This window comes from Rissa tridactyla, chromosome 24 (assembly GCF_028500815.1).
Source record: "Rissa tridactyla isolate bRisTri1 chromosome 24, bRisTri1.patW.cur.20221130, whole genome shotgun sequence".
Taxonomy (NCBI): Eukaryota; Metazoa; Chordata; class Aves; order Charadriiformes; family Laridae; genus Rissa; species Rissa tridactyla.
In genome coordinates this window covers 103,583-116,087 of record NC_071489.1, presented here as the reverse complement: position 1 = coordinate 116,087, position 12,505 = coordinate 103,583, and the positions used below count along the sequence as shown (strand labels likewise).

The window sequence follows — 12,505 nt, the reverse complement described above, 5'->3', positions numbered from 1 at the left end:
CACAACGCCCCGGGGCCCTGGGCAGGGAGCCAGCCCGAGCCAGAGGGGGGGGTGCCACAGATTTGTTATAATTTCTTTTGTAGAAAGCACTGATTTCCCTGTAACCGGTTTCAGAAACACAAGAGTGCTTGGAGGCGCCGGTGTCTGTGTCTCTGGCGGGGGCCGGGGGGGGGACGACAGGGGATGCCACGGCATGGGGATGTTAGGCTGGGGCAGGGGGGACGGGGCCAGTGCCGGTGGGTGCCGAGCACCCCCAGGGTCTCCCTTTGGGGGCATTGCTGGCTCCCGACACCTCTGGGAGTGCTGGAGGACGCGAGGAGACGGCACCCAGGGGGCTGGGGGCACCGCGGGAAGGGACAGCACGAGGAGGCGACGTCCGGCAATGCAGCTGCGGGTTTATTCCTGCAGCCTGGAGTTTTAGCTAGAAAAGGGATGAAGTGAACGCAGCTCCTGGGACAGCCCTGCCTAAAAACCTGCACCAGCCCAGCGCCGGCCCTGCCCCGGCCCTGGCACCTCACGGGCAGGGAAGAACCTGCCCCCAAACAGCCTCCAGCAGCTCCAGCAGTCCGTGGCGAAGGTGGGGAGGGGGACTGGGAGAAGAGGGGGGACGTTTTGGGACAGTCCCAGCCCCAGCGGCTGTCGTTGGCAGTCCTGGCTGCGCAGGGGCCTGGGGCTCTGGGAAAAGAGCGGCCAGAAAAGTCCCGGCAGGCCCCAGCCCCGCTGGTCCCGTCGTCCCCAAAGGGGTGACTGAGAGGGCGACAGCGGCCCCAGGGACTCAGGCGAAGATGGTCTCCTCCCGCCGCTTCTTGGTGAGGATGGTGCCGGGCTTGTGCTGGGCATCGGGGTGGTTGGCCAGCTCGGGAGGGCAGGAGGAGACGGGGCTCTCCAGGATGGCCTGCTTCAGGTCGTAGAAGACGGTGGAGTCCTCCTTGGTGAGGAAGGTGATGGCGACGCCGCTCTTCCCCGCTCGGCCCGTCCGCCCGATGCGGTGGATATAATCTGCAGGGGGGGCGGTGGGGTCAGGCAGGGCCTCGGCGCAGGCAGTGGCAGGGCCAGGCAGACCCTGCCGCCCCCCGCAGCCCCGACTCACCCTCGATATTCTTGGCCATGTCGTAGTTGACGACCATGGAGACGTCGTGGATGTCGATACCGCGGCCGGCCACGTCCGTGGCCACCAGGATGTCCTTGGCCCCAGCCTTTAAGTTGGAGAGGGCAAACTCTCGCTGCTCCTGGCCTTTGCCGCCGTGCAGGGTGCAAGCGTTGTACTGCGGGATGAGGCGGGGGTTAGCTGGGGGCCAGGGCCGTGCTGTGGGGTCCCCATGCGGGGACAGGGACGCAGGGACTCAGGACAACCCCCACCCGCCACAGCCAAACTGGAGAGGCTTCGTCCCAGCCCAGACTCACCCCCATCTTCTCCAGGGACTTGGCCAGCACGTCACAGCCCTTCTTCTGGTTGACGAAGATGATGATGGGTGGGTCGAAGCCCTGTTCCAGAATGGCTAACAGCTTCTTCCTGTTGGGGAGGAGGGCGGTTGGGCAAGGAGAGGCTGAAGTGCCCTGTAGGAGCTCCTCTGTTCTCCAGAGTCCCCCTCCCAAAGCTCCCAGAGCCGTCCTCCCCGCTCCACCCTGCCCCGGCGGCCCCCTCCACACCTCTTCTCCGACTCCGACATGAGGAAGACCTTCTGCTCCACCCGCTCGTGGGGTTTGCCGGCAGAGCCGATGTAGACCACAGCCGGACGACGGAGGTAGCTGCGGGCCAGGCGCTCCACCGCTGGCGGCATGGTGGCTGTGAACATGACGGTCTGCGAGAGAACGGGGCAGTGAGCGACAGCCCCTGTGGGGCAGGAATGCAGCTGCCGCTCCCTCGGCCCGTTCTCCAAAGCCCCCGGTTGTCCCCTCTCCACCCCGTGGAGCCGTGCTCGGCCCTGTGGGAGCACCCACAGCGCCGTCCTGGGTCTCCTGCCTGCACCCACCTGTCTGTACTTGTGTTTCCCCGACTCAAAGTTGGCCAACATCTTCTCAGGGTCCTCAGCCTCGTCAGTGTCAGGTTTTTGGTTGGTGACGGGCATGTGCTCCAGGATCTTCTGCACATCGGGCTCGAAGCCCATGTCAATCATACGATCTGCCTCATCCAGCACCACGTAAGTGCAGCGGCTCAACACCAGGTACCGGTTCTCCAGCACGTCGATGAGACGCCCTGGTGTGGCGATGACAATCTGTGGGGGGCAGGAGGGTTGGTGTCCACAGCCTGGGGCTAAACTGCTCCCCCCAGATCCCCCCCCCAGCCCTCCCTGGGGGCTAACACTCACCTCACAGCCCATGCGAAGGCGGAAGCCTTGGTCCTCGCGGGAGATGCCTCCGATCACAGCCACTGTGCGGATGCCCAGAGGCTTCCCAAACTTGATGGTTTCCTCCTCAATCTGCTGGGCCAGCTCTCGGGTGGGGGCCAGGATGATGGCGTAGGGACCCTGGTCCGACTCCTCAATCCTGCAGTGTGGCAGGGCACGGCCGTGTCACCCACGGCGCCACGTTCCCTGCCTCCGCAGCATCACCCTGCCGCCCTGCCCCGTCCCACCTACCGATCGATCTTGGGCAGGGTGGTGATCCACACCAGCAGCGGGATGAGGAAAGCCGCCGTCTTGCCGCTGCCGGTCTCGGCCACGCCGATGATGTCGCGGTTCTGCAAGCCGATGGGGATCGCCTGGCGCTGGATGGGGGTGGGCTCCTGGCAAGGGGAGCGGCAGTTTTAGGAGCAGAACTTCCCCTTCTCACCCCCCTCCCAAAGACCCGACCCCAAGAACCAGCCCTTTTCCCCTCCACCCAGCTCCCCCGAGGGCTGTCAGGGTCTGCTGGCAGCAGCCCCCCTTCCCCGTGCCCACCTTGTAGCCGCACTTGTCGATGACCTCCAGGATGTGGGGGGGCAGAGAGGAATCCTTCCAGGAGCGGATGGGGTTGGGAATCTTGCCGCCCTTGGTGGTGATGCTGTAGTCCTCGCGGAAAATGCGCCAGTCTCTGTCCGTCATCTCGTCCAGCTTCTTCTGGGACCAGTGCCGGTCGTCCCAGCGCTGCTTGGCCTCCTTCTTCCGCAGCTTCCGCAGCCGAGCCCTGGGTGGGAACGGGGTTCACCCTGTGCCTCCGGGGAGGCTGGAATCATCCCTCCACCCACCCAAAGGACGTGCTGCGGCCCAGAGCCGCCCCCCAGCTCTGCATCCCAAGCAGAGCCAGGCAGGAGCTTGGACACTCCTCGGTGCCCCCCCCCCAGTTCCCCCCGCAAGCACACTCACTCCTCCTGCTCCTTCTCCTCCAGTGTCCGCCTCTTCTCCATTAGATCCCCATAGAAACGTGACTGTTCCCGTTTCTGCTGCTTCAGGTCAATCCCCGCGATGAAGCCCCGGCCCAGCAGCTGCACTTGGTGCCGCTCCTTGTACCTAGAGCGGGATGGGAGCGTCAGGGGCAGGGCTGGGGCTGCCCCACACCCCCAGGGGCAACCGCAGCCCCAGGCGCACCCCACCACTCACAAGGGGTTGTAATCAATAGATGTGTCTTCCGACGCGTCCCACTCAAAGACGAATTTGCGGTCGTTAAGGTGCCGTGTGCGTCTCCGCTTCTTCACTCCTCCCAGGTAACGCTCCTGCGGGCAGCAGAGGATCAGTGGGGAGCAAACATGGGCCCCCTGGCCCCCCACCACCCCAGCCTGGCCCCCAGCGCTACCTTGATGGCGTGGAGCTCTTTGCTTTTGTCTTTCTCCTCCCGAATCTTCTGCCTCCCCTCCTCGTCCTCCGTGCCGTTGGTCTCCCGCTCCATGCGCTCGCGGCGCTCCCTGCGCTCACGCTCCTGGGGGTCTTCTGGGGAGCAGGGGAAGGGTCTCAGAGCCCAGCACCCACCCATAGGGCTGGGGGGGCTCTAGGGGGTCCTGCCCCAGCCCCTCGCAGCCAGGCAGACCGCGGTGGGGGCACCATCTTACCTAGCATCTTCCTCCCCATCTCCTGGAACTGCTTCCTCTTCTTCCTCTCCTCCTCCAGCAGCCGCTGCCGCTCCTCCACCTCCTGCTGCCGCCGTCGCAGGGCTTCGGCCTCCCGCTCCGCCTTGGACAGGAACTTGGGCTGGGACAGGAGAGGGGAAGGCTCACACCAGGCCTGGCTGCGACCCCTTCACGGGGCTGCCCCGGGAAAGGACCCCATCCTCAAACATCCATCCCATCACAGCCACTACAGGCACAGTACGGGAGAGCCCCGAGGCAGGGAGAAGGTGTCTGCTCCTACCTTGGCTTCTGCCTCCTCCTCAGCCTTCTTCTTAGCCAGCAGCTCCTCCAAGGACAGCGGCTGGGCCTGCAAACGCGGGGCCGGACCGTCAGCAACCCCCAACGGGGATCCTTTACCTCACCCCCGGGGCGTGGATCCCCCCGGGGAGCCACTCCCAGCCAAGCCCCCTCTGCCCTGTCCTCACCTTCTCCTTCTTCAGGGCATTCTCCTCCTCCTCCTCTGCTTTCCGCGAGTCCCGCTCCTTCCGGGACTTTGAGTCCTTCCCCCTGGTCGGGGACAAACTTCCCAGCAAAACAAAGAGGAATCAGGCACTGAACACAGCCCCAAGGTCACCCCGTCCCCATCGATCAGGGGACTCCTGCTGTCACGCAGGACAATGCTTCCTACAGCAAACAGCCCTGGCGTGCTCACGGGAGAACACAGACACCCCAAAAAGAGAGGGAGCTCACCTCGATCGCTTCCTGTCCTTGTCTCGCCGGTGCCCATCCTTCTCCCGGTCCCGGTCCTTCTTGTTCCGGTCCCGGTCACGCTCTTTGTGCCGGCGGTCCCTGGGGAGCAGGACAGTCACTGCACAGCACCACCCGCACCCACCCCTTCGTGGGGCTATTAGGGACACACAAGAGTAAGAGAGCTCTTCCCTAAAAAGCTGGGGACACCCTGTACCACCCCTTACCTCTCTGTCGACTTGGACCGGGAGCGGGACCGCGACCGGCTGCCTCGTCTCCTGTCCCGGGACCGGTGCCGCTTCCTGTCCTTGGAGGGGGAAGCCTTGCGGTCACGGTCCCGGTCGCGTTCCCGGTCCCTGTCCGGGGAGCGGGAGCGCTTCCTCTCCTCTTTGGCAGGGGATGCGTCCCGGTCCTTCTTGTCTGCCAGTTCTCCGGCCATCTGCAGGGGAAAGGGTCAGATGGAACAAGCGACCTGGGGTGGGGGGGGCCATGGGAGGGAGTGAGGAGGGCTCGGGGACTCAGGTGGACACAGGGAGACCCGGGGAGGGGGGATGCAGGGAGACTCCAGGAGGGAGCGAGGAGGGCTGGGGAAGCCAGGAAGGGTGCAGGGAGGGCTGTAGAGTCCCAGGGAGGGAGTGGGGTGGGCCAGGGAACCTCGGGAGGGGCACAGGGGCATGCAGGGAGGGCTGAAGGAGCCTGTGAGGGAGTAGGGAGGGCTGGGGGACTGCAGAAGGGAGACAGGAAGGGATGGGGGACCCCGGAGGGACAGGCAGTGGGTCCCCGGAAGGAAGCGAGGAGGGCTAAGGAACTCAGGAGGGGTGCAGGGGGGCCTGGGGAGGGATGGGGGACCCCGTGGGACATGCAAAGGGACCCCAAAAGGGAGTAAGGAAGGCTGAGAACTCCAGGAGGGGTGCAGGGGGACCCAGGAGTGGCACGGGGGGGCCTATGGAGTCCCAGAGAGGGAGAAGGGAGGGCTGGGGGACCCCAGGGGATGCCCAGAGGGACCCTGAAAGGGAGAAAGAAGAGACGGAGAACACAGGAGAGGTGCAAGGGGCACAGTGAAGACCTGAGGAGGGAGCAGGGGGGCCTGAGGGACCGCAGGATGGGTGCAGGGGGATCCGGGGAGGGCTAGGGAGGCCCCGGAGGGAGCAGGGAGGGCTCGGGGACGGCGGAAAGGCTGGGAGACCCGGGGGGACGCGCAGAGGGACTCCGGAAGGGAGCAAGGAGGGCTGGGAGACCCAAGAGGGGCGCCGGGGGTCTGTGGAGAGTCCAGGAAGGAGCAGGGAGGGCTGGGGGACCGGAAGACCGGGGATCCAGGCCCTGCCCCGGGTACCCGGTGCCGGGACGCAGCCTGGTGACGCGGCAGCGGGGTCCTCCAGCCCCTCGGGCCCGCAGCGGTCCCCGGGGCCTTCCCGCGGGAGAGCCCGGCGCCCCCCGAACCCCCCCCCCGGCCCGCGCTCACCGCCGCCGCCGCCCGCAGGCCCAGGCCTCAGCACCGACCCGCCGCCGCCATGACCGTCGGGCGCCGCGGGGGACGCCGGGAAGGCGAGGCCTCCGCCGGGCCGGGACTACAACTCCCGGCAGCCCCCGCGTCCGCCGTCGCAGCACCGCCGCGGCCCGCGGATCCCTCCGCCGTGCGGCGCCCCTCGCACCCCCAAAACGACCCCCCAGGACCCACACCCCCCACGGGCCGTGCAAGACAGCCCCTCCCCCCCAGCCCCAAGCTGTGGGCACAGGGAGGGGTTGGGAGCAGCAACCGCCGGGGGGATGGGGCTTTTGGGGCGCCCAGCGCAGCACTGGGACCCCCCCCCCACCCCAGGGACTTTACCCTCTGCATCCCCACCCCTGGTGACAGCACAGGCACGCAGCAGTGTCACCATCACCCTTCCCCACTGGCAACACGGGAGGGACCCCCCCACGGGCTGAACCCCAACAACAACCACCCCCTCCCCCAAAAAACCCCCAGGATTCCCTCCCCCCCCCCCGCCAAAGACAGGACCAGGCGCCCGCTGCAGGTGGGTGGGTCTTATATTTCCAATAATAAATAAGCTTTTTAATAACACTGACCATTGAACAGAGACATCCCCCCCCCCCCCGCCCCAGTCCATAAAACAGCCCCCCCAGCACCAAGCAGCAGATGAGGGATGGGGCGGGGGGCGAAGGGAAAACAGCGTGAGTCCATGGATGAGCCCCCCCAGGGTTGGGGGGGCTGAGGAGCAGCTGTTGAGCACCCTCCTCAGGCCCCCCCCAGACCCCCCTGCCATGGGGGCTGCCCCTCAGGATGGGGACTGGTGGGGGAAGCGGTGCGATGGGAGGGCGGCAGGCACCCCATCCTCCGTGAAGGGGGGGCTCCAGGGCCCCATCCAACCCCCCACCCCATCCTGGGGACTCAGGGGGGCCGGGGGCTTTGAGCAGGATGGAGGGGGGGGGGGCATTCATGTCGCGCCCCCCCCCCCCTTCACATGACAGAGCAGCTTTTTGCTTTTTCCTTCTTGAAGGCGGAGGAGATGAGCTCGGAGCGGCTAGGGAGGTGCAGGAGTCTCTTGGAGAGGCTGCGGGGGGGGCTCTTGGGGGGCTGCGGGGGGGTTTTGCTGAGGCAGATGCTGGACACGGTCCGGAAGATGCTGTGGACGCTCTTCTCCGAGGTGAAGGCTGAGCACTCCAGGTAGCCCTCGGCTCCCAGCTGCCTGGCGGCCGCGCAGCCCTGCAACCCAACCCTGCGTGAAGATGGCACAGCACCCCCAAAACCACCCCTCCGGGGACCCCCCCCCACCCACCCGCCCGCCCCCCCCCCTCCCCGACCTGCTCATAGGAGATGGGTGCCTGCTTCTGGTGAGAGAGCTCCATTAGGGTGCTCAGGTCCGTCCGCAGGTCTGTCTTGCAGCCGATGAGCAGCACCCGCGTGTTGGGGCAATAATCCAGGATTTCCGTCTTCCACTACGGGGTTGGGGGGGGGAAACAGAGGGCTGCAGTCAGTACAAGGGGAGCCCAAACTGCTGCTGCCCCCCCCCGCCCCCCCTCAACCTTGCAGAGGGGCTTCCCTCCCCCCCACCCCCCCCACCTTCTTGGACGCACTGTCAAGGGTCTCGGGGCGGCTGATGTCGAAGCAGAGCAGGACGGCGTCCGAGTCGCTGTAGCAGAGGGGGCGCACATTGTCATAGTAGGGAGAACCTGGGAGGCGGGGGGGGGGGAAACAAAAAAAAAAGGGGTGTTATTACATGGGTCCCCCCACAACGGACCCAGACCCCCGGGCAAGAGGGGCTTGCAGAGCTTGGGGCACGGGGGGAGTTATACAGCTTTAGAGCCCCCCCCCCCCCCCACCTCAAAATATCACCTCCGTTCCCTGCAACCCATTAACATCCCCATCGCCCCTAACGAGGAAACGGGAAATGGATTCCGCGGTGTTTATATAACAGTCACCTCCCCCCCCACCCCGAGTCAGGGAGCCCCACCAGCAGGGAGGGGTGTTGGGGGTCAGCTGGCACACGGCGAGGGGCTACCCCCCCCTTCAATGGGTCCCTGGGGAACTGGGGAAACCAGCACCGCACTGGGGACTGCGGGGGGAGGCGGTGAATGGGGATGCAGGGGCAGTGGGGTGCCCCTTGGGGTGCAGGGGTGCCCCCCCCATGGCCACCCCCGACCCCAAAGGGCCTCGGAGGGGGTTTTGCAGCCCAGACGCTCCGTGCGTGGAATAGCAAAGAGGCTGCGCCAGCGCATCGCCATAGCAACGCAGGGACCGCGGGTGGCGGGGGACCCCCCCCCTCCGACGGGGGGGGACACTGCAGCACCAGGGCAGGGCTGGCCCTGGCCCCCCCCACCCTGACCCCCCAGCCCTCTGAGGTTACCCAGGGAGGGACAATACCAGGGCGCTCCGTTACTCCCCCCTCCCTTCACAGGCACCCCCGCAGGGAGGGTGCAGGGGCCCTGGCACCCCATACCCCCACCTGGGGGGGCTCACACATGTGCCGGGAGCCCCTCCAGGAAGGGGGTCAGCTCTGTGCCCCCCTCCCCTACCCAGGCTGTGCCCATACCCTACCTGCAAGGCCAGTCCCCAGGGACTCCCAGGCAGCCAGGCCCCCACCCATGTTCCCCAGGGATCTGTCCCCCCCACCCTGAACCAACCCCCCCCAGGGAAACACCCCCCTCCAAGGTTTCCCCACTGCGGCCATCAAGCCGCCCCCCCCCCCACTGCAGGGACCCCAGCGCACCCCACTGCGGGGCTCCCTCTACTGCAGCCCTCCCAAACCCCAGTGCAGCGCCCCCCAGGCCCCAAATCACCTTCCCACAGCAAATACCCCCACCCTCCCCCCCACCGGGGCCAGAGCTGCCCCCCCAGTACCGGAGGGACACCCAACCCCCCCCAAAAAAACCTGTGCATGCAACTTCCCCCGCCCCCCCACCCCCGGTACCGGAGGTGTCCCAGAGGCTCAGCTCCACCCGCTGCTCCTCGCTGGCCAGACACGCCGTGTAGTTCTCAAACACGGTGGGCACGTACGTCTGCAACGGCACCGAGAGCGTCAGCGCCCGGTCCCGCCACTGGTCCCCGGTACCCGGTCCCAGGCTCACCTCGGGGTAGCAGTCCTTGGCCAGCACCTGCAGCATGGCTGTCTTGCCGCAGTGCACGTCGCCCACCAGCACCAGCTTGCAGCGGGCCGGGGCGGCCGGTACCGACCTCCGCTCCCGCATGGCGGCGGCGCAGCCCGCGAATCACCCCCAGCCGCGCTGCCCGCCCGCCGGCTCTGCGCCCCGCCGCCGCAGCGCCCTTATATACCCCGCCGCCGCCGGGCCCCGCCCACGGCGGCGCCCGTCCGCCAATCGCCACGGCGGCTGCCGGCACACCGGCCAATGGCGGAGGGGCAGGGCACTGCCGGGGCCCGCGCTCTCGGGTGAGAGGCCGTTCCTCCAGGCCAGGGGGCGCTCCTCTGGCTGCGGGCGGAAGTGGGGCTCCGCTCCCGCCCCAAACCGGAAGTGGCCGTTGCTAGACCACCGGTGACACGCCGGCCGCCGGGCTGCGGGGTCGCGACCGGTAGCGGGATAGGACAGGACGGGACCCCCGTGGTGCGGGAGGGTGTGCCGAGGGGCGGGGGCGATGGGGTCTGGTGGTACTCCAAAGTAGGGGGGTCCTGAAGGGAGAGACAGGGGCGGATGGGGGGAAACGGAGGTTCTGGAGGGGGAGACAGGGGCAGGCGGGGGGAAACGGGGCCTGGGGGCGTTCTGGAGGGGGAGGCAGGGGTAGGCGGGGGGAAACGGGGCCTGGGGGGGGTTCTAGAGGGGGAGACAAGGGTGGGCGGGGGGAGACGGGTCCTGGGGGGGTTCTGGAGGGGGAGACAGGGGTGGGCGGGGGGAAACGGGGCCTGGGGGTGCACCTGGAGGAGCCCCGACCAGGACCTTTTGCCTCACCCCCACCCCTCACGCCCTGTGCCCAGCGCCAGCCCGCCATGCCAGGCAAGCGTCGCCCACGGGCCGCAGCCCCCATGGCGGCAGAGGACGAGCTCCTGCTGCTGCAGAGACAAGCGCTGGCAGAGGAGGAGGCGGACAAGACGAAGAGAGAAATGCTCACCCGGTTCCTGAACGTGCGTGGGGGCCCAAGGCGGGTTGGTGGCTTGTTTCCCCACGCACCGCCCAGCCCCTGACCCCCTCCCCGTGGCTCATGCCTCCCCTCCAGGACAAGCTGGCTAAGGAGAAGCGCAGCAGCACCCTGAACCTCCACAAGCTCAACGCGCAGTGGCGGGCAGTGCTGCGGGATACCAAGGACAAGGAGCTGTGCCAGGACATGGAGATCCTCAGCCAGACCTTTGAGCGGGTGATGGACTGCAAGGACAGCGTCATCGAGGTGAGTGTGGGGCGGGTGGCAGGGGGCCCCAGGGCTCACCCGTGACCCCCCTCAATCTCCACAGTCTCTGGCCACAGACCTGGAGGAAGCGGAGGAACAGCATGCCCAGGCCCTGCGCAGCCACCTGCACAATGTCGACCGCCTGCTGCAGCTCCAGCGCTGCCGCCTGACGTACCTGGAGGAGGGGTATGATGCACAGCTGGAGGCCCTGAAGACGGAGTTTGAGGCTGAGAGGTACAAAGAGGCAGAAGGACAGCGGTGGCACCCACTGGCTGTCCTGTCCTGGTGCTGAGCTCTCTCGCGGCCCGTTCGGACTGCTGCTGCTTCCCTCTGTCAGCAGCTGCCCTCTTGTTTTCCCCAGGAAGACCATCCTTGAGCAGCACGAGCAAGAACGCTGTTACCTGCGGGATGTGGCGCTGGCTGCGGAGCAGAATTACGCCGAGAACAATCATGAGACCACGCTGAATTTCCAGAGCGCCTGGGATGACATCAAGAACAAGGCACGGGCAGGGGGAGGAACCTGCGAGGAGCCTTTTAGGGCTTGCAAGCAGAGCACACAAGGTTTGGGAGGTGCTGGGTCACCCCTGCCTGCGTCTGTCCCCAGAGCCTGCAGGAGCAGCAGTACAGCCGCACACAGCTGGGTGGGAAGGTGGAGGTGCTCTGGGAGCAGTTCCAGCGGACCACGCAGAGCTACACGGAGGCCACCGAGCACCAGGTTGCTTTTGAGGCACTGAAGCAGAAGGTCGAGAAGAGCTCCAGGGATATAGAGACGCACGTAAAGAAGCTGCAAAAGCTCCAGGTTGGGGCAGGGCGCAGGGATGGCTGTGGCAGCGGAGATGCCTCTGTCCCCACTGCTCACGTTTTACCTGTCCCCAGGACTTGGTCACAGCCACCAAGAGCCAGATTGCGGCTCATCTCCAGGAGAGCGAGGAGCAGAACCGGCACATGCGGGAAAGGAAGGAAAAGCTCCTCAGGCAGCTCCAGGAGCTCAGGAGCGAGATGAACCAGGCCAGGGCGAAGGCCCATGGCAGCCTGGCCAGGCTTACGGCGCAGAGCGGTGCTGCCCTGAAGACGCTGGCGCGGGTGGTGGAGAAGGTGAGGCCGGCAGCCCGTGGGCAGGGGGAGCACCAGGGGGGTGCCGCTGTCCCGTCCTGCCCTCACTTGCACCCCACTAGGGCCAGCGCGTCCTGCGTCTGGCTGAGATGTGCCGCAGGCTGGAGACGGAGGAGGAGAAGGTGCTGCCCTTCTACCCTTCCTCGCTGGCAGAGGGGGAGCAGCGAGATGCCCGGCGAGTCCTTGAGGAAACGCCCACGGAGCCCCTGGCCCAGGTGAGGAGACAGTGCCAAGGTCCCAGGCACCACCGTGGGGGAGCCGAGGGTCAGGATCCAGCCTCGGGGACAGCCCGGCTGGCGCATGGACGGGCTGCGGATCCCCTCGCCTCTTCCCTGCCTCTCGCCCAGGCCATGTGGGACTACGTGGGGCTGGAGCGCTTTTGGCAGCGGTTCAACAAGGCGAAGCTGGAGGAACAGGCGCTGGAGCGGGAGCGGGCGGCCCTGAGCCAGAGGAATCGGCGGCTGCGGCAGCTGCTCCGGCAGTACCTGGCGGGGATCTCCATCACCCAGGAGATGCTGGGCCAGCCCAACCCACTCCTCGCTGTCGAGCACAAGAGCTGTGTCCCCAGGGACTTGCCCCAGGCCAAGGGGGGCCACGCAACCCAACATCCTCTTGGGAGGGGGATGCCCAGCCAGACCCCATCCACGGCTCCACCAGCACCAGCTGAGAATTCCCCTGGTTCAGACCAGGACACCCTGCCGAGCGCTTGGGAGCACCACAGAAACCGTGACTGCCCGGAGGTGCCATTAAAGAGCTGAACTGTGCCCAAAACCGTGTGCCAGGGGCCTTATTTCTGGGACCCACTGAGCTTTGTCAGGGCAGGTGTGGATCTGTCACCTCCCGCTCAGGTC

General features: G+C 66.9%; 3 protein-coding genes across 8 annotated transcripts; 1 reads left to right on the top strand and 2 right to left on the bottom strand.

Moving 5' to 3' along the window:
• Nucleotides 1–375: 375 nt before the first annotated feature.
• DDX23 (DEAD-box helicase 23) lies at nt 376–6,248 on the bottom strand. Of its 2 annotated transcripts, none has more exons than XM_054183123.1 (17): nt 6,171–6,248; nt 4,936–5,147; nt 4,712–4,810; nt 4,447–4,543; nt 4,263–4,328; nt 3,965–4,103; nt 3,712–3,845; nt 3,519–3,631; nt 3,285–3,428; nt 2,880–3,105; nt 2,580–2,725; nt 2,310–2,487; nt 1,974–2,216; nt 1,651–1,802; nt 1,405–1,513; nt 1,091–1,265; nt 376–999 (listed from the first exon to the last, which is right to left on the bottom strand). In XM_054183123.1, the coding sequence occupies exons 2-17, from the start codon at nt 5,145–5,147 to the stop codon at nt 776–778; spliced, it is 2,457 nt and encodes an 818-aa protein (XP_054039098.1). In that variant the 5' UTR covers nt 6,171–6,248; the 3' UTR covers nt 376–775. The 2 variants fall into 2 exon arrangements, with proteins under 2 accessions (XP_054039098.1, XP_054039099.1); XM_054183124.1 differs by having other exon boundaries at nt 3,712–3,842.
• Nucleotides 6,249–6,786: 538 nt separating this feature from the next.
• Nucleotides 6,787–9,438, bottom strand: RND1 (Rho family GTPase 1). 2 transcript variants are annotated; one of them, XM_054183127.1, is made up of 5 exons: nt 9,275–9,438; nt 9,118–9,205; nt 7,770–7,879; nt 7,511–7,645; nt 6,793–7,412 (listed from the first exon to the last, which is right to left on the bottom strand). In XM_054183127.1, exons 1-5 carry the CDS (start codon nt 9,392–9,394, stop codon nt 7,167–7,169), a joined length of 699 nt encoding a protein of 232 aa, XP_054039102.1. In that variant the 5' UTR covers nt 9,395–9,438; the 3' UTR covers nt 6,793–7,166. The 2 variants fall into 2 exon arrangements, with proteins under 2 accessions (XP_054039103.1, XP_054039102.1); XM_054183128.1 differs by lacking the exon at nt 9,118–9,205 and having other exon boundaries at nt 6,787–7,412; nt 7,784–7,879.
• A 192-nt stretch (nt 9,439–9,630) lies between these two features.
• CCDC65 (coiled-coil domain containing 65) lies at nt 9,631–12,415 on the top strand. 4 transcript variants are annotated; one of them, XM_054183284.1, is made up of 9 exons: nt 9,631–9,734; nt 10,135–10,281; nt 10,374–10,541; nt 10,606–10,775; nt 10,903–11,041; nt 11,146–11,340; nt 11,418–11,636; nt 11,717–11,869; nt 12,002–12,415. In XM_054183284.1, the coding sequence occupies exons 2-9, from the start codon at nt 10,147–10,149 to the stop codon at nt 12,410–12,412; spliced, it is 1,590 nt and encodes a 529-aa protein (XP_054039259.1). In that variant the 5' UTR covers nt 9,631–9,734; nt 10,135–10,146; the 3' UTR covers nt 12,413–12,415. The 4 variants fall into 4 exon arrangements, with proteins under 4 accessions (XP_054039259.1, XP_054039255.1, XP_054039256.1 ...); XM_054183280.1 differs by having other exon boundaries at nt 11,717–12,415; XM_054183281.1 differs by having other exon boundaries at nt 9,634–9,697; nt 11,717–12,415.
• The last annotated feature ends 90 nt before the right edge of the window (nt 12,416–12,505 follow it).